The sequence below is a fragment of the Corvus moneduloides genome, chromosome 2 (assembly GCF_009650955.1).
Source record: "Corvus moneduloides isolate bCorMon1 chromosome 2, bCorMon1.pri, whole genome shotgun sequence".
Classification (NCBI taxonomy): Eukaryota; Metazoa; Chordata; class Aves; order Passeriformes; family Corvidae; genus Corvus; species Corvus moneduloides.
The window spans coordinates 47,956,139-47,981,341 of NC_045477.1; the positions used below are offsets into that span (position 1 = coordinate 47,956,139).

Sequence of the window (25,203 nt, forward strand, 5' to 3'; positions counted from 1 at the left end):
GCTGTGCCACAGCTGCTGCTGCTGAGCCACTCAGTGTGACCCTCTGTGCTGCTCACTTCAGGCAGAGGAAGAACAAGACTCAAGAATGGCCTGTGATATGCAAATGACTCTGCCAGGTAGGAGAGCAAAACCAAAGCAAATGAGGGTGTCTTCTAATTAAATGTAATGACAAGAAGGCCAAAGAGCATCCCCTGCTAATTCCTGAACTACTTTGGCAGGAGGCAGAGAGGAAGTAGAAAGGGAGAAGAGGATATCTGCCAGAATGGAGCAGGGAAAAAAAAAACAGGACAAAAAGGGAGGTGGCACTGCAGCTTGTCCTGCGCGTCCCCCTGGGCTTTGGTAAGGGCACCTCTGCCCCGCTGCTCACACCAGAGCTGCCTTGCAGCAGCTTCGGGATCCTTCAGCTCTTGGTGCTCGGCTTCTCCTCGAGAGAGCGTTACACGAGCAGTCTCTCACTGGTAAGCAAATCTTTTGGATGAGACAGCACTAGCTGCTCTGGTTTTAATCTTTTCCTAATGCTTGCAGGAATATGCATGCGCCTGAGATAATTTTAGAAATGTGGTTTCTGTAATTCCTTTTTATTGGTTATATAGAGCTGAGGGAAAGCCCTGGTGTCCTGGGAGTTGTAGTCATAAAGACAAAACTTCTTCCTTCGTTTATTTCAGTTTCTTTGTCTTTCAAGTGAGAATGTGCTCTGGGCACCTCAGATCAGCTTCTTGGCAGGGCTCATGCATTAGCTCATGCAAGATTTTGTGCTGCAGTAGAGGTAGGTGGCAGGTACCCTGCACAGCTGGTGCGCAGCTCTGCTGGGCTGTGCAAGCTCTACTTCATTTTGTTGCTCAGACCCCACTTGGAAAAACACCAATGACAAGCAGATTCCCCCAGGAACTGTCCTCAGCTGCTCCTTCTCCTGTCAGGGAACAGAGTGGTGATGGACAGGCTTTACCTTATGGATGGGTGTAAATGTGTGTGTGTGATACTATTACCTTTGGTACATCTGGAGCTTCATGTTTTCTCTATTGTTAGTCTCCATTGTGGAATACACTCGACACGGAAGGGATTCTCCACATACCTTCATTTCCAGAAGTGTTCAGGGAGTGATGTGAGCACGTGTCCCCCATGTCTCACTTTCTACACCTTCCCAAGAACTTCCCTCCTACCCAAAACAAAGAGGTTTGGTGGCCTTTGGTGGCCAGTAGAGTAACCCAGGTCAGAGAGCCCCGGTTTCAATGGCAGGGAGGGACATTATTTTTTACCCTGTTTTGTGTGGGTGTATTTTTTTTCCTCCTACATGAAAAGTTAGGAAATAATGCTTTTCTTTTAAGGTGAAACCTGGCACAGTTTATAATGCACATTCTCCTGAAGACAAGCCTCCTCCCATCCTCCCTCATCCCCAGGCTAAGTGCTGACTCTCACTGGCAGCCTCACACCCTCCAAGGCTGAGTTGCTGAGTGTTTGTAGGGCACCTTCTGCTCTGTTTCAGGGTGGGTTCCCATGCCACTCAGGAGTTGGTACTCAGGGTTTCCAGTGACCAACTGCCAATGAACTGAGGTTGTTTCTCTCTGGCTGATGGAGATGGAAGCTGCCAGGTGAGCAGCTTGTGGCTGGGCAGGATGGTGGTGGGCCCATTGCAATTGGTCCAGATGGCCGATATGGAGACTTCCATCAGGTATTTTTGAGTGTGAAGGTTTCTTAAACATGCATGCAGTGTAAGTCAGGAACAAGTTCTTGCTGCAGGTTCAAGACTTTCAACGAATCTTTTCAACAGGACAAAAGCCAAAAAGCAGTTTGAACATGATTCCTAGCAAGGGGTTTTTACAAGTGGCTGGGACAGTGACAAATGAGCTGTTACTTCACTTACTCAGGTGGTTTGGTCCATTGCAAAGACAGAGCAGGGAAGAGGAATTTCTATAAACTGTGGATGTGTAGTATTTTATTCTGTTATAGCAGCAAAATTGTATTATATCTAGAGATAATGCCAGACATAATAATATGGAAAATAGTATTAAGGAATATATATTAGTTTAGCAATGCACCAGCTGCCATAGAAAATGTTCATGTCATAACCATTAGTACTTGATTAGTAATGCTGGCAGAGGCAGGATATTTTACCTCCCTTATTTTCCCCCCTGTGACTTCAGCATTGGTAGTCCTGACGACTGGAGGGTTCACTCCATCCAGAAATAGTGCAAGCTTTTCCTTGTACCTCAGTCCTCGGGAGGACAGGACGTCTTTAAGTTACTTTTGTGCTCTTGGTTCTTTTCCAGTCTGTGAATAAAAGAGTCAAACATCAAGGGAAAAATGGATCAGTCACCACCAACTAGACTGATACCCTCAAATTATTTCAAATAGAGAAATAAATAATGGTGAATTCATATTTGTGATTGATAGTTCTATTTTTTTATTTGTACTAAACACAGGTTATCTATGATTCTAAGGTGGAGGAGCAGGGTATGTTGTGCCAGGTACCCTGCAGACACAAGGTTCTGCTTTAACTCTTTCAGATGATATGGCCCTGCAGACTTGACATCTGCCTACAACTTGGGCTGGAGCTGAGTGACTGTGAGTTGTTTGGTTTCACAAAGAACATGCTTTTAATGGTACTGGAAATTTTTCCCACTGCGAATACAAATGCTAATGCTGCCTCGTGCTGTAACTCTGATCTTTCTGCTGTTCTGGTTTATCTGTTGAGTAGACTGACATACAAGTGTTAACTTTTTCTTTCAAATACTGTTTCTGCCTCTGATCTGACATAAACCCTCTGTGGGTGAATGAAGACCTTGGTGTAATTTTAATTAATTTTATTTCCAATGCTCATGTCCCAAGGCAGATCTTTTTATAATGTTTGAAATTTTAAAGTGTGTTACCTTCTGTGAGCACCCAGTGTTATGAATAATGGGGAAAATACTTAAAATTCTGAAGGACATAGTGTAAAAACTGAAAAAAAATGGCTAGGGGCCCTATTCTTTCTCTGCCCTTCCACTTTGGTAGACACCAAAGCTGTTTGTTACTGTTCAAGGCAGCAGATACCAAGAGGCAGAGAAGGAAGATCCAATGTGTAACCTGTGGAGGTTGTCAATACCTCTGCTGTGACCACGGTCGTGGATTCCTATTGTTTAACACCAGAAATGTCCACTAGATCTTTAAGCCAGACCACCAGTATTTCATAGCCTCTTTTAATTTGTCAGGCATTTATTCTTTTACTAAATCCAGTAGTTTCTGCTTGCCTCAAGCCATCCCAGCAGCTGATCTACATGTCAGGAGATAGGGATCCCCCATTTCCTAGGGAGTGTCTTCCAAGGCTTGATCTCTATCTTCCTCCTTGTTAGGAACTAAAAATAAGACAAAGAAAAATAGGTACAAATTGAATGAAGGGAAATTTAGGTTAGATATTAGGGAGAAATTTTTCACTGTGAGGGTGGTGAGACACTGGAACAGGTTGCCCAGAGAAGCTGTGGATGCCCCAACCCTGGCAGGGTTCAAGGCCAGGCTGAATATGGCCTTGAGTGACCTGGTCTGGTGGGAGGTGTCCCTGCCCATGGCAGGCGCATTGAGACTGGTGATCTTTAAGGTCCATTCCAACCCCTTAATATTCTATGATTCTATGATAATGCTCTGTCAAGGTCTAAGCCTTCCAGATCATGGTACAGACACCCAAAGGTGTGTCTCATTCTCCATGAGAACCACAGGATAGTTCAGGTTGGCAGCGACCCCAGCAGGTCTCTGGTCCAACCTCTGTCTCAAAGCAGGGTCAGACCAGGTTGCTCAGGGTTTTGAAAACCTCCAAGAGAGATTGTACAACCTCTCTGGCCAACCTGTGCCCTTACATGGCTGTCCTGATGGGGAAATAGTTTCTTCTTATATCCAGTCTCCTCCTCACTGTTTCCCTTGGGCCTGTAGTCTCTCAGCATGCACCATGAAGATCTTGTATCCGTTGTCTTGAAAACACCCCCACAAGCTTTGCTGGGTCCTTGTGAAGCCAGATCTTCTCCAGGCTGAATGAGCCAAACTCCCCCAAACTCCCCAGGCTGTTGTGCAACCTCTGACTTACCTGTAGGGGTGTGTGTTTATAAATAAACAAACCCCTCAACATCCAAATGCAGCACAAGATGATGGCAATTTGTTGAGCAGTCTGACCTCTGTTATCTTGATGACAATTTAGGTATTATAAAGCCTTTGTAGGTAAAAGGACGGATGTCTGTATGTTTTATATAAATGTCAGAGCTTCCAAACAGTTCCTATCTAGCCATTTCATCTGCTAAATTTGATTTCATATCGAAACTCATGCATCAAGGTTGAAATCCCTTCCTCCACGCAGGTCCAAGCTGAGTCTCTCTCAGCTGCCCTGCTGGCTTCCAAGCTTTTTTTGGCTCACAGTGATCTGAAATACCATCTCCATACCTCACCAGCTACCCCGACCTCTCTTTCTCCTGATGGTGAACCAGATGAAAAGCTGAGCTATCAAAAAGTTTCCGCATTGCTTCCTGAATTCTTTTACAATGTTCACTGTAGACAAGATGAGCTCTCACATAACACAGGCACCAGCTCATCACCCCACTTATTTCTGGAACACTGTATCCCAGCCGTGATGCTGTGCACTCAAAAGCAACATCCTGCTCTTCCATTTACACATTTGCTCTGGTTTTACCATCAGTAACAAAGCCGTAATCTCTCCTGGGCAGGATTTTGTGTCGAGTTCTGGTTCTCACAGTCAGATGCTACAGCACAGGGGCAATTATAGTGCTTGACAACTGCTGCCAGGTGGTTTTTAAATGGAGTTTTAAGGATTGCTTTTGACTCGGAAAGCTGCAAATGGCCTGTGACCTTTCTGCAGGAAATTGTACCTCTGCTGCAGTTGAACCAATGGATGCTCGTTGCAAAATATCTCTTGCGCTCCAGCTTCACCAGGAAAGAAAAGCATCTGGTAAAACCCTCTTGGAAGTGAGGCTTTTAGTAACTTTTAATGGGTCAAATAAACCTTAGGCCTCATAGGTTTTAACCTGATGCACTGCCCAGAAATTCTCAGTTGCTGTCTCTCCCGTTGTGTTTTCCCTGGCTCAGACTGGAGACATGTCTGCAGTGTGCAAGGGGAGGTGGTGCACAGTGGCCAAAGCTTCACAGAATCTGTGAAGTATCCCTATCTTTCCCTTACCCTATTACTGGAAGCCTTTCAAATTGCCAGCTCTTTTTTACACTGCTATTTGCTCCTTCAGCAGCAGAAAGCTGATGCCAGCCTGTTTTACACTCTAAGCCTGACAACAAGGCAATATTATGTTAAATTTTACAACTGCAATGTGGTGGTGCACTCTTCCAGATGATATGAGCTATTGGCAGGGGGAAATACAGGTGATGTGATATGATGTGATGTAGCCTAGTTCAGGAGTGGAAATTGTTCAGAACTTTTAAGTAAGTGTTAAACTCACTGTAATAATTTGTTTTAGACATTAATCCCACAAATGCACAATGACAGAGAGCACTAGTCTTATCTGCCACATTCTCACAGCAAACACTTAGGGAAGCAAGAAGGAAGAGCAGCAGATATTTGTGTTTGCCACATGCTTGATATGACCTCTTTGTGCTCACGTTGCCATCTGTTGTGGAGCACTTTACATGTGTTTGTCAAGGCTTCTGTATCTTTCAAAACAAAATTGCTACTTTATCATAAATGGTCTGAACTATTCTATAATGGGCCCACCTCTCCACATATACTGACATCTTTACAGGTACTTAGCTGCTGCTTGGGATTTTTGCTGCTCATTTCCACCATGGGGGTTGGAGCCCTGCTGGCTTTTGTCTCAGAACAGCTTTCCAACAGGAAGCACTCTCCACAGTGATATAGTATCACGCAAGCTATTCACAGGGGAAACTTCACCTACGGCTGCAACACAGCTGCGACTGATGTTAAATATGGAATCCACTGATATTTTGACACAAGGGGAAGACCTGTGCTTGGGGAAGTCCTTTAATCATATGATTAAGCTGTCATCTAAATGGTGTAAAAAATAACTTCTAAGCAGAGGAAAAAGGAACAGTCTTTTTGCAAATGACTGCTGAAGGTGAGAAGATTGAAAGGGACACAGAGCAGCATTTTGTTCTGTTTTTAACTTGTCTTTAATGAAACACTGTATCATTTTGTGAAGCAGTGGAAATTATGGAGATTCTGCTGTTTAGATCTCTGGAGACAGACGTGTGTGATCAATGACTGCTCATTAAAAAAGCCTCTAATAGAATCACACAGAAGCAGAAAAACACTGAAGAGAATAAGGGAAACTACTGAGCTCTGATGAATGCTTTATCTCATCTCTGAAGAAGAATGCAACGTTCCTTGGCAAGGCAAATTAAGGGTAAATGCGATGGAAAGACATTGAATTGATACGAGCTGGAAGCTAACAAGCTGCTGTGGGTCTGCTACGTACACACTCCTACAGCACAGCCCTGCTGCATGTCCACACACCCAGATAGCCAGGTGAATCTTAGAGGGAAGATGCACCATAGATGGCTGAGCAGCAAACATATCCTGGACAGGTAAATGTCTGTTCCTACACCTGCTCGCAACCTGGGATCACAGGGGAAGGAAAATCAGTCTCCCTGACCAGTGCCTGTTGCTGTCTGTCCCTCACTCTCCCCAGGCCCCAGGGATGTGGTGACCACAGCAGCAGCAAACAGCACCCCAAGGAACAGTCTCTTGGCCTCCCCTTCTGCCAGCAGAAACATCCAATTTTAGCACAGGCAGGTTGCTGCTGCCATCCGAGCAGGGCTGCCGCTGCTCCTGGGGAAGAGGCGGCTTCTGAGTGCGATTCCACAGCTGACACGCAGCTGCTGAATTGGAGCCAGCCTGAACGACCCTGTGATGGCAGACACGGGGGTTTGCAGATCTAACACCAGACACATCTACTGGCAAGGCTGACTGTGTTTTTGTGAAGGCTGTGCACAAGCTGTGGCTGGATGGAAGGCAAACAAACACTTTCCAGAAAAAGCATGATGAATGAAATGGACTGAACATCAAGAAACCACACCATTTTTCTGTGACATCTTCCTAGAAGAGGGTAAAAACCCAAACCAAAACCAACCTCAGCACAGAGAGCTCCAGGGACACTAATATAGGCTGTTTAATTAAACAACAAAAACCAGATCTGTTCTATTAGTTGCCACAAAAAGCTGTAAAGGGATTGGGAATCCAGCATTGACAATAAATCCTGGAGCCCATTTGAGCAAGAAACAAGGCTGCAGAAGGATCCAAAGCATCAAGGGAGAGATGAGCTGCTGCTGTGTGGCCCTGGCTCAACATAACACATGCTATACCTTGCCAGGCAGTGAACTCAACCATACCTCCAGAGTAATGGAGTAAGGGAGTGTCTGCAGGCTGTGCAGGGACCAGCCCCTCCACTCCAACAGTCCCCTGCCTTTAGGCCAGGGCCAGGGGAGCGGCAGCTTGCCCTTGCTTCCCTCTGAAAGCAGTGGGGCTATCTGATCTGCTTAGATGTCAGGGAGTGGTTCTTTGTTGGGCTAGACTGGCAAATAGCAAGTGCTTCCTTCTCCAGCCTGATGCCCTTGCAGATGTATGGTTTGCCATGTTGACAGTAATTTCCATGTACGTCCTTGCACTGTGTCACCAGTGGCACCACTGAGGAAAAAGCAGAAGGGGAGCTGGAGGCTGCAGCAACAGATGCCATGTGAGAGATAAGGGGGGAACAAGAACCAGCCCCCTCATGCAAAGGTGAAAGACTAGGAATAGCCAGGGGAGTGAAGGAAATCCTGAAGTTAGTTTGAGATTCTGGAATCTTCTGGCCCCACTTAGACCTATCTAATGCCTGAAATGGGAGTTGTGAGGGCTCTTTTCCACTTCAGTTTGCCATATCCTCTGTATTCCCCTTGTAAGCAGAATGATTTGGAATGTGTTGATCCTTGTTCTGGAAACTGTGTGTTTTTGAGCTTGACAGCTCAAAATGATGATGATGGCAAACTCAATGTATCTTAGAAAATGTGTTTATATAGGCTTTCTGTCAAGCACCGTTTAAATGCCATACATCATGATAAAAATGAAGGTGAAAGCAACTCTGCTAGGCCACTGCTGGGAAGACAGTGTCCTGGTTACATTAAAATATCTTTTGCTGTCAGATAAAGAATGCCTGCATTGAAAGGCCACCAGCTTTACAGTTAGTGCAAAATACGGGGATGAAAGGCTTTGGCAGATATGAAAGAAAATCCCAATAAAATTTGCAAGCAGAATATGCTCAAGTAAGAGCCGATCTGCATGTACTACCCAAGTGCTGGTTGTAACGTGCTGTACTGCAGTGGGGTTGCTCAGCTCACATCCACATTAGAGGAATGCAAAAGCAGTAACAACCCCATGGAGCACTTTTGTTATGAGGATGACATTTCGATTAGAAAAAAACTAAAAAGAAAAATAGATTTGAGCTGCTAATTTTAGAAGCAATATTAGAGAAATGAAATACTTGGATGTGCATGATTATAGATAATTTCAAAACAACTTTAAAATGAAGGATTTCTAAAATATCTGCAAATGGCGTTGTCTTTGTCATACATGCCACATTGATGGTCTCTCCTATGACATTTTCAGCAGTGAATGTAAAATCTCCATTAACTGCACAGGCCTCACACTTTCCATAGACATCAAAGATTCACGGTATAGGACAGTGGTGAGGTAGCAGACACTCTCTGACATTCTGCTATGCCTAAGAGGACTCATAAGAATTTAGTAAGAAGGTAAAATATGCTGCTCTGTGTCCAAAAGTCTGTCCAACTCAGCAGCTCATCTCTGATGTGACTTACAGATGCTTAAATGAACCTAAGAACAGGCAGGCACACCTGGAGCGATGCAGTCAAGCATCCTTGAACTAAAGAACACTGAAACTACACTTTTTAATTTCCACTTGTGGGCCTCATATAAAGAACCTTTGTTTTGTTTACTGTAGCATGGAAATTATTTCATCTCCTGGACAGCTTTCAACTTTTTTATCCTTTTAAGCACCGTGACCATTTATTATCGGCCACATCAGTTTTCTGTTGCATACCCATTATTAACAATTCTGTTACCCTCTGCTTAGCTCCAGACTCAGCTGGCATACCTGATATCCAACCATAGTGCATAAAGCACTCTGCCATTGGCAGGAGGCACAAAGTAGTTTTCACTGCTTGGTCTAAGCATTGCCAATGCCTAAGGTTCCCAGTTAACTGTTTCCTGAGCTTCTGATACTGTGGATTGCTTCGTAAGCAGGATGTTACCTGCTCTAAACTAAAATGCAGCCAGGATATCTACCAGTTCTGTAACGTCATTAATACTTCCACCATTTTAACAGGAACTCCTTTGCAATTCTGGCTGATTACCATTAAGTTTTGGCAGGTTTTTACTATTCTATTTATTGTTTTGGTCAGCCGTTTTGCCCTCTTAATGGTAATTCCTTCTGTTAGGCTGATGCCGACACTTGGACATATGGAAGAGGCACCAACACAGAAATGTCAAGATGCTTGAACCATCCAACTCTGCTGTTCCTGGCTCATTCCTGGTCCTCCTGACTGCAGTAGCAAGTTAAACATGCACTGTATGGTCAGAACAGGTTCAGTTCATTGTCCTACTTTAGGCTCCATCAATCAAGCCCTAACTGATCCCCAAACAGCCAGGGCCAGATGATTTCAATATTGGCTTCTCCATTAGGTGAAGCATTTATTTCCCCTCCCTCTCTACTGGTATTTTTCCAATTAATTCTTATTTCTTTTCCAGTCTAGTAAAGTGGATGGCTGAAAGTTCCTAAGGGTCTATATTGTGTAGTTGTAGTTAATGTTTGTTGTAAGCAAAAAACATTTATCAAATACATTCTGGTCACCACTGTGCTGCAGTCCTTTTGCCTACAGTTTAACTGCAGAGAAACCAACTGGGTCTCTACTCCTGCACCATGATATCAATTTCTTCTTTAGACAAAACAGGTGGTGCCTACTGTCTGATGTGAGAGGTGGAGAGGACAGCTGTGTCTGGTAGAAGTAAACATCCCTAAAATCTCCTTCAGGATCCATCTGACACGCAGGACTGCAGTCCTGCATAGTATAAAGGAAGTAGCCTCACTCTTAGTCATTTACCTGGATATCAGTCACTGGCCCATTTCTTTTAGAAGCCACACTTGAATGGCTATGGTACATGATAGCCAGTCCTACGGTTAGAGATGTAACTCATTCCATCAATTTGTATGCCTGGAAAATAAGCTGGGTGTTCAAGAAAACCATTCAGACAAATTAAGATAGACATTTTACAAAAAAATTTAATTTGGAAAATGAGACAGTCGACCATTTTCTTTTAGCCTATCTGAAACAGTCAAACTGGAAATACAGAACTGTGATTGTGCATCTGATTTTTCAGTTACTTAATTCAAGGATTAGGACCAAGCTTCTAAAAAAAATCTAGGTTAACATAGCTTCTTACTTTCATAGTAACTTTTACCTCTCCCAGTTAATGATTGTTAACTCAAATATTAAGTATTTACATCCATTTAGCAAGATGAAATGTAGAACCTCTTATAATCCATACTGCATTTTGTTCCCCAAAACTGAGTGTGTACTACGATAATAAAAGGCAGTGTGTCAGAAGAGAGTGCGGTATAGATAAATTAACTTGAAGGTCACTCTGGCTTTCACATTCAAGAATTCCTGTTAGCTCTTCTTTCAGAGTTTTTGTCTGTAGTGCCTGGTATTTCCTTCTGCAGTGTTAGTAGATGCAGGGGATCCACAGAAGTTCACCTTAAGTTTGCACAGGTTTAGTCAGTGTCATCTGTCATCTCTTTGCACTGGAACATACTTAAATCTTAGAATTTAAAAATTAGAAAGGATATAGCTTTGTTATTTGAAACAGAATGGGGAATTCAATGAAATGAAACAACCAACCATTCTTTTTTTAAAAAGGAGAATTTATTTATGGCTACATACACCACATATAAAATTAACATTTAACTGAAACATGTAATTGTTTCAATCATTTATGACTAAACACTTACAATGTTGACTACAAAACTGTACAGTTTATATTTAGTAACCAATTCTTACAGCATAGTGCAATTGTAACATTTTATAAAGAAAATAATTTGTGCCTTTTTTAAATAAAGTGCATTAAATTACTATCTTGTTTACAACAAGAAGCTCTGTAGTTGCAATTCAAAGCTTTAAGCTTAAGGGAAACTGAGGCAAAGATGTTTCACTTCCTTTTAAAATCACTTCATACACTGGCAAGCTATGGTTCAAACTTCAACCACAGTTAAATAAACAGAAACCAAACCAAAAACCTAAATTAGTATAAGAAATAACCACAGGCCCTTACGTATGAAACCAGTAATTGGTTCTCATGAAAAGCACAACATGCAGGATTTCAATCCACCTGGCTCCTAGTGGGACGTGTAGCATGAGAACTATCCTCCATGCAGATGCTTTTGCTAAAGCTTTTAGAATTCAGCACGGAACTACACTGCAGTCAGTAGTATCGAGTGTCTGCCTGAAATGTACAATGTTTCCTAGGAAAAGTTCCCTCTGAGGACTTCATGAGATGAACGTGATAAACTACAGGTTATCTTTAATTGCATTTGGCAACAAAAAATGTGGGGGTCTAGTTAGTAAGTCTAGAAAATGACAAGTGGTTCTACTAGCCCGGGGTATTCCAAATTTCATGGCCTGAAGCTAAAGACAGTTTACAGTGTTATTTCAGAGGCACACTTATAGCACTTATCCTATGAAATTCCATTTGTAAACGCATTTACAATCAACTTTTGTAGATTTTGGCTGTGACAGTAAAGCTCAGACCAAACAAAGGAGGACTTTAGCCCCAAAGAGGAAAAACCTATAGACATCAAAATGGATAGAGGTGTAATTTGTCTCTCTCTAGAAACAATGACAAAACCAAGAATGCCCATTTCCTTTGGTTGGCCCTGGCTGAGGCCCAACAGGAAAGTCTGTACTCTTCTCCTCTTCCATACATATATGAGACTGCTATCAGCTTCAACCATAAAATGTATTTGAGCACATGCAAATAACCCTAGAGACTGCCTATTTTGCTGTATGTGTATCACAGGCAATTTACCTGCTGCTTCAGCTGCAATCCTCATTCCACACTTTTGGCACAAATCACACACACTGCTCCTGCATTCTGGAAAAGTGCATTTTCTTCCTAGCGGGACCAGCCTGACTTCAGAAGCAGATTGCTGTACCTTCAGCTGCTCGGCTCTGGGATAGCTGCCGTGTAAAAAGCTGTGTGCTGGAGGGTGCTAACTCCCAGCAACCACTTACCCTCCTCCTCCTAGACTAAGGAAAGTCTCTCTGCTTACACTGAGAGGGTGACACAAAAGAGAAGAGCTCCAGTTTGCCTGGAATGTGGTTGAAGAAGGCTCCCTACTTTCTGTCACACCTTCAGAAAGCTCTGTGCTGAGAGCAGAGCTCCCTTCCAAACCTACCATGCTGTGACCTGTGACCAACACTGCAGACACACCTCACCTCTCTGCTCTTTTCTTGTGAGCCCTCTGGGGCAGAGGCACCATGAGGTGGACTGAGTGTTGCTCATATATTGAGGGACTACACTGTCAGAGGGCAACCAAAGAGTGGCAACACAAAAACCTATGGATGTGGCACAACTGCTCACACTCCACGGGGACACAACCTTTTGTCCTTTTCTGGATGTATTTCAATTTTTGAAGGGCCAGGTCATGCTGCTTTCATTTGCATACTATAAAATATCTCTTCCCTGAAAGCAGGGGAAGCCAAATTCCTGATTATTTTGATGGGTTTAATCTTAGTGAACACTGAAGTAAGAGGAAAATTCTATGGGACCGTAAGTAATCAGTGCATTAGAGCTCTATACCTTGGCCCTAGATCTTAGAGGTCCTAGACCTTTTTCCCAGAAAACCCCTGAAGCATATATGTATTTTGTGTGCCCTTTAAAAATGAATGCGTAAATTTTTTTAGAAACTCTAATATTCCCCAGGTGAGCATCAGGCAGTGAGAAATGTCCACCTGTGTCCCATGACTGTGTGGAATCATGATCTGGGCAGTCCTGTTAAAGGACTGTTTAAGTTAAAGACAGAGTTTACAGCGTTATTTCAGAGGCACATTTATAGCACCTATGCACCAAAGCACCTATGAAAGACAGAAGAAGAGTGAGAGACAAAAGGGAACAATGTGTGGATAAAGATGTAACTGCTCTGCAGGCCCATGCTTGTGACAAATATCTTTCCTGAGTTCTATACCACCTGCGGTCATAGAACACATTCCTGTAATCTCAAAGCTGGCAGTGGGATTTGTCCAAATTAAAGCCATGATAATTTGCTTCCCCTCCCAAACCTCTAGCCTGTCTTTGTTTGTTGAAATATCAATTACTGCTGGATCTTTCAGTGTTTGTAAGACTCATGCAAGTTGGGCAATATTTTTCTTTGATCATAAGAAACTGCCTCAGCAAAGAGGTTACACTTTAACCACATCCACAACGAAGGTATAGAGTATGATATATGGCGTGTCATACATATAAAAAGTAACTTAATTAATTGTAATAATTATGTATGTGTATATATATATATAATATTTAAGTATGTAATTATGCTATTTAAAAGTGATAGCTCATCATACTTAATCAAGTTAATGGCATACTAAAATATTCTAAGAAACTGTTTCTCTACTCAGCACGTAATAAAACTAGTATGTTAAACCTGGACATAGGTATTTCCTTTTAAGAATGAGTTTATACTTGAAAGAAAAAATAAAACCTCTATTTTGCTGGCTTCTATTCCTTCAAAGTGGAAGCCCCCTCCATATTCTAAGGTAAATCATTGCAGGATGCAGTCTTCAGCATGTGCAGTTAGTACTGGCTTGCTTTTTCCTACAGAAACCAGGAGTAGGCCTGTGGACATCGTGGTAGACCATATGGTTGGGATCAAATGGTTAGAGGAAAAAGAATACTACCAGCGTAAAAAAACCAGTAGCAGTACACTTGCTTCCCCTCCCCACAGGTGAATCAGATATTTCCTGTACAAGGCAAATGCTCACTTAAGTTGTTCAATGAAAAAGGACTGCTGATATATTTGAAAGGGTTATAACAAACTATTAAAAACTTTGTATATCAGCTTTTTCCTAGGAATGCACCACTGTACTTACGAGGCTGGAAAAAACCTTTACGATCATTGAGTCTGCAAACCAATGCCTGCCTTGAAACAAAAAGGACTGCACCAGACATCTTACTGCCGGGGGCTGCAATGGTGGGGACGTGAAGGAGAAAAAAAAATAACCCAACCTCTAATCCTATGGCCACCAGTTAAAATAGTAATACTCCACACTTGTAATTCAAGGAAGCCCCCAAATGTGCAATGAATGTCCGTAAGTACTCCATGCTTTTTAGAAAGGTCTGGGCTACTTAGAGATATCAGATAACTAAATCAGTTTATCAGTTCTGGGACATAACACACTTTCCCCTACCTGGGAGGGGGAAACATGTAATACTATCTTGTCCAATTGAACATCTGGCATGTCAGCAAGTGTGTAAAAATTGCCTTGGCATATGTAAAGTGCAAAACAAAGGCTTGGGGAGGTGAGGACAATTTCTTTAAAAGCTAATTCAAGGAGTTTGTGACAGCAACTGTAACTGATCATTGTTTTAAAATGAGTTTTACTCTCGCAACCTATTTACAAAGAATCTCCACTAGAAAAGTCTCCCCCCGTCCTTTCCATGGGGCACTGAATTAGTTGGCATCAGAGCAGTGACACACTAATTAATTGCAATATGGTTTCATCTAACCTACATTCAGGTTTGGTTTTTTCCCTTCTCTTTTGTAAGAAGTTAACAGTGAAATGTGCAACTCTTTCTTCTTGGGGGGCTTACAAGATCACAACAATTTTGTGAATAAACTGCAGCATGGACTTTTTTAGTGCAAAGGCATATTGTTTTCAAAGAAACATTTACTACAAAGGTACAGGCTTAGCTGCTCCCCAAAAGAAACAGAAATACATAATGACTTACTGTAAAACAATCTTCTGGTGGTCCCACTTTGAATTTTCAGTATTTTTCCACAAAAACCCTCTTCTGATTTCAAGTGGAGCCATGCAAGACTGTGCTAACAAGAAAAGTAATAATCTGAATAAAATATGGAAAATATTTTCAAGGAAGGTGGGCCTCACTTCTGATCATATCTCCTCTCTGCTCTCTGAACATCCCTCAAGAGGGGCAGCTGTACTGCCAGCCTCAAGGACACAGGACTGCTGCACCACACCCCAGAACAGGCACAGCCCCAGGGCCCTCCCAGGTGCTCTGTGTACCTCGGGTAAGGTTCCAAATGGACAGTTCAAAATAACCTTCTCACAGGGGATGCATTTATTCAAGCATCCTTCCTGGCCAAGCTCAAGCACCGAGTGACTGAACCTGGCTGCCATAAAGGCTTCCATCTCTCATCTTTCCTCATCCACTTAATATGAAAGCAGATATCCGTGCAGTTCATCCAGATTTCTGATCCATTAAAAGGAACTGCGCATTCTTGATCTGAAGAAGAGAGAAGCACCCAGTTTTAAGGGGTAATTTCCTCTTCTACCAAAAAACTATTTCCAGAGAGGAGCCTTTTCAAGTTTATTGGGAGTACCATCATTCTTTTACTGACAAATGAGGGAGATACACATGCCTAATTTATCTTTCCTGACCTATTGCTTATTCATGAGATATAAATTATACCACTCCCTTTTAGTTCCCTATAAGCAGTGATTGAGGGATCTTACTTTTTCTCCATTGAACATCTCTGGACAACCGCTAAGCCAATCTAGAACTGTTCAGTATCTCAGATAAAATTACAGGATAGCTGGTGGGTTTTTAAATAGCAACTACTCTGTCCAATTCTTATTTTTATTTATTTATTGTACATAGGAAAACCAGACCAAATATATAGTTTCTCTTCATAAAAGTCAGGGTCAACATTCTGAAAACATTGTTCTGAATGTTACAGAACCGCCTTTTTTTTTAAAGTAATGAGTGTGTAGTTATGCTTCAGGGGCTTGATTTGTAGCAATGCTATTTTATCCCAACTTCCAGTCACACAGCAGGTTGCTTACCACCTTGGGGAAATGAAGTCACATGTATTTTATTTTTAAAAGCTAAAAAATCCCTAAGAAAATGAGGCAAGAGAATAATAGCTCTTTGGGGACAGCATGAGCCCTGGTACAAGCCAAAGTTCACTGCTGTCCATGGAGGAGTTTTAGTGACTCCAAGATGCCTCAAGGCTGGTCCCTGAACACTAAAGGATGGATGCAACTGCTGAGTGTCCATGGCAGGAAGATACAGCAGCAGTATCAGGCCTTTCAGCTTGCTTCCAAAGAGCCTGGGTATTGGTAGGGGTTTTCTCCACTGGTATCATAAACAAGCTGTCTTCAGAATGGGCTAGCACCATTTATCATAGCCATCTTGATGAGCATGACAAATTCGGGTATTCCTGGGATTAAGTTACAACTGGAAATCCTGAACACTATTAATTTATCCACAGAATGCTGTACAACTAAATGCCAAACAATGAAAAGAATAAAACTCCCCACTGCAGTATATAATTCTTTCAGCAAATAGCACAAATTCAGGATCCAAGAATTAAGGTAAAATGTTATTGCTGTGTAATTCTATTCAGGAATTCAATGATTACAAAACAAATCAACCAGAAATAATGTCCCACATCGGTCTGATAGCATCTGCTTAGCAAAGGAAGACTTACGCTTACTGAAAGTTCTTATGAAAGTTACTTTTTTTTTGTCTAAAATATATATTGCTTCCTCTCTATTGCTCTGAGTTTATTCAGCAATTTATAGTATCCACATCATGGAGGATTTTATTGCTCTTGTGCTAAAAACATATTTCTCCTTATTGCTGAAATACTACTATTGGGGGAAACGGTTTAAAAAAAAAAAAAGAAAAAAAAAGAAGACAATTTTAAAAAATCCTCTCCCAAGCTTTGAGGATAAATGTATACCTAAATAAAGTTTTCCCATCAGGATACAACATGTTATTAACTTTGGGTTAAGTGTGTTAATAAATAAACACGAACTTCTATTCTTTAAACCAAATTACGTGTTAAAAAACCCCCAATCTTTTGTCATTACAAAGGAGATATGAAAGCGACTTCACTGTACACAGAATGGTGAATCTAATCCCCCTGGTCTTATGCACTGTTGTCCTTTGATGGGACAACAAAATATCAGAAACTGCAAATTGGCTGGATTTCTGCCAGTTTCAGGAGGGCCTTGGATGGATCTGGCATCTCACCATACAGAACGGGGGCCTCCCCTGTCATTCTGAGGGGACAGCAGAGAGTTGCTTAATTCTGCAGGGCCTGAAAGGTCACTGGCTGTCAAGCACTTCTTCTGTGCAAGTGAGGTAGGCAGCTTTGTACCCACAGCTCTGCCCCTATTTCCCAGAGCTCAGTCAGAGGTGTGTTATGTAGCACCCATCCCAGTGCTGCAGACCATGGTAAAGTTTGGCCAGACTGCAAAGTTTTGAGCTGCAGGCAAACCTATGTCATTGACTTTCAGTAGGATTTTCTGGCCTATACTGCACAGTCTCAATTTAAGAACATATTTCTGGAAGAGGCAAAATCCTCACTGGAGGTCACAGCAGTAGCTTGGGAGGCAGAATCATGTTTCTCATCTGTTTGTGGTGGAAGGTAACCATGCACAACTCCTCAAACAAGGGCAAATCACATCCCTATGAGCTAGCTTTGTGGGATTGCTATAATTAATCCTTCTTTCCTCCGTTTGACTTGCTCTGCTCCTCAGGAGAGAAGCTTCCAATTACAAATCTCTCTGCTCTGGCACAAGGAAGAGGTCGGCTCCCCCGGCACACTGGAGAGCCTCTGCGGAATTGAGCAGCCTGTGGAGTGAGGAAGATGACAAGGACACGAGGTGAAACAGCATGAGAAGAGGAGACAACATTATCTCCCTCTGTGCTGTTTTTCTCTGGCTTCCCTACCACACAGGTGTTGCCTAGAGAAAAACACTAATGCCTGTGAGGTTATCCAAGAGGATGAGAACAGGTCTGCATAAGGAAAACAACAGTTGCCCTCAGGACTGAATTTTCGTCACAGTTTTAGCTGCTCATCTTCATCATACTTTTAGCAATTTGATACAGAAGAACAAACAAGGGAAAAAGCAGGGGGAGCAAAGTTTGCATGACTTTAACTTATTTTCTCTTTTAAAAGTACCATCCTACATTACTTAGCCTCTCTACATTATTCATCTCATGACTTTTACTGCCATTATTTCCCAATAGTTTGCATACTTGCAAAACTGCACACATTTGTAGCATGGATATTTATGAAGTATTTCTTATACAAAAAATTGAAACAAAATTCAATGACTAGAGTTTCAGTATCATTCATAAGTAGATGAAGAACACCAATACCCTACACTGAGCAGAGGTTATAGTCTAACTTTGCTGAGCATCTGTAAATCACAGGGAAGCCAGGGGAGCTTCAAATTCACAGCTCTACTGGGTCATGCCATGCAATTATTAAACTAATCAGATAACCAAGTAAAAACCAAATATCATGAAGGTTGAACCAAATAAATAATGGAATTTAAACGCAGCATTGCAACTAAAATTAATTATTGCTCATAAAAATCTCTACAGAGCCTTGTTTACAGACAACTCACATTTGAGATTCAGCTTTGTGTATAGCATATGATTCTTAACGTCACAGAAACTTTGCCACAAAAAGCTACAGTCATCCAGATGTCCACATGAAAAGGACAGATTCCATTTGGAAAAATCCAGACCAGCAGCACAGTTGTCTCTACTATCTCTACTACACAGGTATATTTTTTCATTGAACTGTAAATATTGCTATTTTTACATTTGAGTTTTGGATTTTTTTTTTTTTTAATGGAAGGTACTGAAGCAACAATACAATATGCAGACTTTGACATTCAAGGGAGTATAACCTTCTACTGATGCCAGGGCATGAACACACTGAGCTCCCATCAACACTAATGGAAGTGGTACTCTAAACTCCCATGCACTGACATGAGGGTACACCGTAAGTTTCACGAAGACAAGTGCCAGGAAGATTTTCTCTCTGACAATCAAGTCTTCAAATCAGAAAACAATGCTTTATTTCTAGTGCATTCTAATGTGGCTTCAGTGGAAGGTTAGAAGCAGTTTGAAATTTAACCATTCACGAGAGGAAGCTCTGCTTTCTAGACCAGCACTATAAAGAAGTCCTATAATTAAGTGAACTGACGTGTGTACAGTGCAAAGAATGAAACTTCCAGAAAAGGAGAAAACACTGTTTCATCTTGCAGTTCTGGTTGCATATAACTTTGAACCAGATACGCTTTGAGAATTTATAAATGTTGGTATTTAAAATTACATAGGAGAACAGTGAAAACAAATGGTAATAGTTTTGACTTGATAACAAATGTAGGGGAACCATTTCATGTAGTGCTAAAAACGTGCTGCACACAATTTGTAGGTTGTTTTATGAAACATTTCTTATACTCTTCTGAAAAGATAAACTTGTCTGAGAAACCTAGTTTTCAATCTATTACAAATGCATAGCCGAAAGAGGCCATATTATTTCATCAATTTCAAAGATACCCCCGTCAGTTTTAAAATCAACAGCATAGCTCCAATGTCCAACATGCAAGTGAAAACATACGTCTGACTTTTGAAAAGGAAAGCAACGCATATCTCTTGCTTTAACACCCAGCCACATGAGAGAACAGGTAACTCTTGAAAACAATTGTCAACCTAATTCATGCTGAGATGTAAAATAAAAAGCTGCACAAATACTTTCTCACTTAGAGCAAATTTGTTGCACTGAGATTATTACAATAAATACCATATAAATCAGTACAATTGGCCATTATTTTGAAGAGTATTCTCATGATATACAGATGGGGTAACAGGACTTGGTTTGGTTTTTTTTTCCATTTTAAAAAAAATTAAAGAGGAAAAAATATCCTAACAACAGATTGTAACATGCAGTATGACTAAACTCAATCACCTAAATGATTTTAAAGAAGTATGCTATTTCAATCTAATTTTAATTAGAAAACTTAATGTAAAATCATGGCAAACATGGCAAAGTCTGGGTAATATGACAAAAAGGACCCTGAGCAACATCATAAGTCTGTAAGAACACTGATTATTTTGATTTTGGAAATCTTCCTTAAACCACTTGATTGATTTCGGTCGCTGGGGTTTTCTGTTTACAAAAAGGTCCGTCCATCCTGTGGTTTTTATGTGAACCCATCACACACCATTTAATGAATGCATCTAAACCAAAGACAGAATGTCTGGAAAGTAACATGTTAAGGAGCGTCCTCCTGGCTGCCAATCAGACATCACTGGGTGATCTTGCCCTCTGAGAAAGGTTAGAAGGAATACAACCACAACAGACGAGCCAAAGTGCTTTCTGTATCTCCTGGTTTCTAAAAGCATATATTACAGGATTGATGATGGAATTGTAGGTAGCTGGCAGGAGGGTGGCATAGGTGTATATAGAAGGATAGGTGTAATCTGCTATTAAAGAATAGAGCGTAAAAGGCATCCAGCAAGCAGCAAAAGTCCCCAAAATAATGGCCAAAGTAGACACTCCTTTTCGGGTGGTCACATAGTGGGAAGTGGCCAGGAAATGGTGTTGCAAGGCAATCTGATGGGCATGGCGCATCACAATTTTACAGATCTGAATGTAGAGCTGCAGCATGAGGGCAAACATAAGCAAGAAAGAGACCGAAAGGACAGCTGCATTATTTTTAGTGAGTGGTCTGATAACACTGCAGGTGGATTCATCTCTGAGGCAGTTCCAGCCCATTACAGGCAGCAGTCCAATACAGATAGATGCTCCCCAGAGCAATATAAGCATGACATAGGTAAAAGTGACAGTCCTCTCTGAATTGTAAGTCAGAGCATAATACAGGGAGAGGTAACGATCAACAGTGATAGCCAGCAAGCTGCCAACAGATGCTGAGAAAGAGGCAACAATCAGTCCAATCGTAACCAGTTTCGTAGCTTCTGACTGCAGAAGGTAGGCAAAAACAAAATTGATGATCAATCCAATGCCTGCTAAGAGATCTGCCAGCGCCAGGCTGCCTATCAGGAGGAACATGGGGGCGCGAAGACTGGGATTATGGAAAATGATCAGAACCACAACGGCATTTTCGCAGGAGATAAGGGTCCCTGAAGTACACAAGACAATGTCCCAGGGGTTTACCAAAAGCTCTGGCTTAGGGTCTACGGCAGGAACCAGGGAGGAGCCTGCAGCTGAGGCATTCTCTGTAGAGCTGGCTTCTATATGATCCTGAGGCAGCCAGCTCAAATTAACCTTCAGATCTTCATTCATTTTAACCCCTGTCTTCTTCAACAGAAAGACATTATTTTTAATGTTCAGCCACAGCACTGGATACATCACCCCCCGGAGCATGCAACGCCCTAGACAGGAACACCAGCCTGATGTGCAGGCAGGCACTTGTTACATAAATGTGACAACAGAAAATAAAAACAAAAACGGGGGATGGGGGAGGATATTTTAAACTGCCCGAGATTATCCTCCAAGGGACCGATGCACGAAGGCTGAGTGATCCTTAGGGTAACCTGCACAGGGAAGGAGGCACGGGCACGGGAGGCAACCCATAAAGCAGCTAAAGCTCCCTTTAAGCGCCGCAATTTGGGGTGGGGGCCGGCTGCGGGGCGGCGTAAACCCCGCTCTCCTGCAGCCGCGATTTGAACGCGGGATTATTTCTGGTCACGGAGGGAGCGGACAGGATGAGGAAGGAGGAGGGGAAGGGGAATATCTTTCACCGACCCCCAGTGAGGAAACCCCGCCCGGGCTCGGGGGAGAGTGGGGCGATATCCTCTGAGAACTTACAAACTCGACGCGGACACCACACACACACCCCCCCACCCCGACCCCACGCACGCCCAGCGGCGGTTCACCTGGGCTGTCCCCCGGCGGGTCGGAGGAAGGATGGATGAACGAAGGAGGAGGAGGAGGACGAGGCACGGAGGGGTCGCCGCGGTCCCTTCCAGGCGCCAGCGGGGCCGGCGCGGCGCGGGGGGGGGCGGGGGGGGGCCCGAAGGCGCAGCGCAGGTGCGCGCCCCCCGCGCGCGCGCGCGCAGGGCGTGTGCGTGTCCCTGTGTGCGAGGGAGGGAGTGTGAGGGAGGGGGCGGGGGCGCGCCTCGTGCGCGCGCGCCTGCGCAGGTGCGCGCGGGGGAGGCGGTGAGGGGGGAAAAGGGGGCGGACGCCCCCGGCCCGGTCCCCCGCCCCCGAGGGACCGCCGAGCCCAGCCCTGCGGCCGGGGCGTCCCGCCGGCCACCGGAGAGATGCCCCTCGCTGCTCTGCAGGGACCAGCCGGCTTCTCCCTTGCAGCAAGAGCCTCCCGGAATTATTTAAATGAAAATTGTACTGTGGGGGTAGCCAAGTGCTGGCGGCACGGGTTTGCCCAAAGAGGTTGTGGTGTCTCTGCCCCTGGAGGTAACTCAAAAGCTGATGACATCGCCGTCCCTGGTAGTGTTTGAGGCCAGGTTGAATCGGGTCCTGAGTGACCTGATCTAGTGGGTGACATCTCTGCCCATGGCAGGGCATTTGAAACTAGATGGTCTTTAAAGTTCCTTCCATCCCCAACCATTCTACACTTCTATGATTCTGTGGTCCTGTTCTAATTGACCATGTTTTGGGAAGTGGGGCTGGACCAGATCATCACCAGAGGCACCCTGAGGCCTCAAACATTCTGTGATCCTGTGGTCTACAACCATATGAAAATGAATCACAGAATCATAGAATGCCAGAATCAATTAGGTTGGAAAAGACCTCTGAAATCATTGAGTCCAACCCATGACTGAACATCATCACATCAGCTAGACCATGACACTGAGTGCCACATCCAGTCTTTCCTTAAACACCTCCGAGGGATGGTGACTCCACCGTCTCCCTGAGCAGCCCATTCCAGTGTATAATCACCCCGTCTGTGAAGAAATTTCTCCTTATGTCCAACCTAAACCCCTCCTGGAGTAGCTTAAGACTATGTCCTCTCATCCTGTCATCTGTTACTTGGGGAAGACACCATCCCCCACATGGCTACAAACTCCTTTCCCAATAGGTGCTGAATGACCTCTTCTAACTGACCCTACTTTGAGAAGTGGGGCTGGACCAGACCCCCACCAGAGGCACCCTGGTGCCTCAACCATTCTGTGATTCTGTGGTCTGCAACCACGTGAAAATGAAAATACAGTATAAAAAATTTAAAGGAGTGATGCCCAGTGTCAGGTCTAGAGCAGGTAGCTCCTGGCTGTGCAGGGAACTTGCTGGGGTAGCGTGGGCATGGGGATGCCTGCCGTCTTTGGATGGTGACATTATGGACACATGGCCAAATTTACAAAGGTGTTACATATTGAGTAGTGCAGGCAGGCCAGTGGCACTTGGAGTGAGTTGGAACTAAACTTGGATATAGGCCACTGGGTCAGAGGAGCCACATAAAACATCTTTAGACACCAGATACAGATGGTTTTTGAAAAGAGGATAGTCTCTCAAGATCCTCTGTAGAGTCAGTGGAGAGAAGCGTGTCCTCCAGAGCATGTCAAAACAGTGGGATGAGTTGGTCTGTAGAGGAGCCTGGGAAATTTTGGGAAAGCATGCTTCATCCTCGTTTACACCCATACAGCTAAAACTCTCTGGAAAATCAGGCCCTGCGGGATGACTGGAATCTGGAGGGAAGATTTCCTTCTCCCTTGTTGAGTTATGGATGCCGCAAACATGCATGGTGCCATCCTTCATTCGGCTCAACCTCAGTCACTGTGCTAAGCCTTGTGAAACTTTGCTAGGTGATTCAAGATGATTCATTCATATTTCAGGTGCCCCTCCTGCTTTATAACAAGGATTAAAAATGGATATCACCTTGCTGCTGATCATTGTCTTCCAGTTTTATCCAGTGATTTCTTATGTGACAGTGTGACAAATACTTTCCTGTGATCTGGACTGAATATGTTTGGTGTGTTTCATCATCTGTCACTCTTCCATTTAGAACAGTTGCAATAAAAATGCGAAAGCTTTTCTTCAAATGTTTTGCCGTTTTTTTCACAAATGGCGAAGACAGGCGTTTCAATTGAATATTTTAATTTAGGACTTTGGAGAGCTGTGTTTATTCACTTAGTTAATTTGTGAATGATTTCCATTCCAATTATAACACATTATAAACAAGCTAATGTTTGTATCCTATATTGCCAGCTTGTCACTTTTTACTGAGGTAGTGGACTATCATCATTAGTGCAAACAGCATTGGCATGGATTTCACCCAGTGAAACAGAACACTTGTAATTTAGAGGAAAATCTCTTTTTAGGCATTGTGAAGATTACCAGATGCAAAAATTAGTGATAGGTCATAGCTAAAGATCTTATGTACCACTGCCTTGCTATTTATTTCTGTTTCTCACAAACCTGCTGATAGAGATGTTTGCTGACCCTCAAGCGAGCACAGAACAGCCTAGTGCTGGAACAGGAAGCAGAGGTCAGGCTGTGCTGGCTTTGGACCCAGGATCTTAGGATCTCTGTCTGATGCTGTGACTGCCATGATGATGTACAAAGATACTCTGGCCCAGCTCAGGTAACACAACATGACTTTGCACAATAATGGCATATCCTGAGGAATAATATACTTGTGAAGTCTAGTGCTGTTATTTGTCTTGGTCATAGTCTGGAAGTTTCTCACTCTTCAGGCAGTCTGTAACCTGCTGTGTCCAGGAGGTTTGGGTGAATTCAGGGACGTGCACTTCTTTCCTTCAGGTGTCTGCGACTGGAATACACAGCAATGTCCTCTCTGGGGTCATGCCCCAGCCGTGTCCTGAGGGCAAGTCTGCTTCCAAGACCCTGTGTGCCATGGATGGGGAGCCTCTTCATACAGATGAGGGATGAAAACCATCATCTGCTCCATTGCCTTCCTGTTCTGAACAGTAGGAGCATCAGGCTTTGGGATACATCCTGAGCTACGAGCCAGTAAATTATAGAGCTATCACAGAAACTAAATGGTCCCATTTAAACAGAAAAACAAATTATCCTGAAATAACACATTGACATATTTTTCATCTGGGTCCCTACCATCTAGCAGGCCTCCCTCCAGGAAATCCAACAGGGTCCCATGCCTCTCTTATTCCATCCTAAGAACCCTCTCTCTATTCTTAATCTCTTTGTTTTGACTCCTAGCCATTAATCC

At 43.2% G+C, this 25,203-nt stretch overlaps 1 protein-coding gene across 3 annotated transcripts; it reads right to left on the bottom strand.

The window, feature by feature from the left end:
* Positions 1 to 1,736: 1,736 nt before the first annotated feature.
* On the bottom strand, positions 1,737 to 22,056 carry GPR12 (G protein-coupled receptor 12). Of its 3 annotated transcripts, XR_004238221.1 has the most exons (3): positions 21,935 to 22,056; positions 3,083 to 3,332; positions 1,737 to 2,268 (listed from the first exon to the last, which is right to left on the bottom strand). XR_004238221.1 is itself a non-coding variant. In XM_032099480.1 (2 exons), exon 2 carries the CDS (start codon positions 21,339 to 21,341, stop codon positions 20,337 to 20,339), a length of 1,005 nt encoding a protein of 334 aa, XP_031955371.1. In that variant the 5' UTR covers positions 21,342 to 21,353; positions 21,935 to 22,056; the 3' UTR covers positions 10,896 to 20,336. The 3 variants fall into 3 exon arrangements, 2 of the variants coding, with proteins under 2 accessions (XP_031955371.1, XP_031955372.1); XM_032099480.1 differs by lacking the exons at positions 1,737 to 2,268; positions 3,083 to 3,332 and adding an exon at positions 10,896 to 21,353; XM_032099481.1 differs by lacking the exons at positions 1,737 to 2,268; positions 3,083 to 3,332 and adding an exon at positions 10,896 to 21,356.
* Between the last annotated feature and the right edge of the window lie 3,147 nt (positions 22,057 to 25,203).

Coding starts and splice junctions, on each gene's coding strand:
- GPR12 (XM_032099480.1), bottom strand. CDS start 21,341: ATGAATGAAGATCTGAAGGTTAATTTGAGCTGGCTGCCTCAGGATCAT.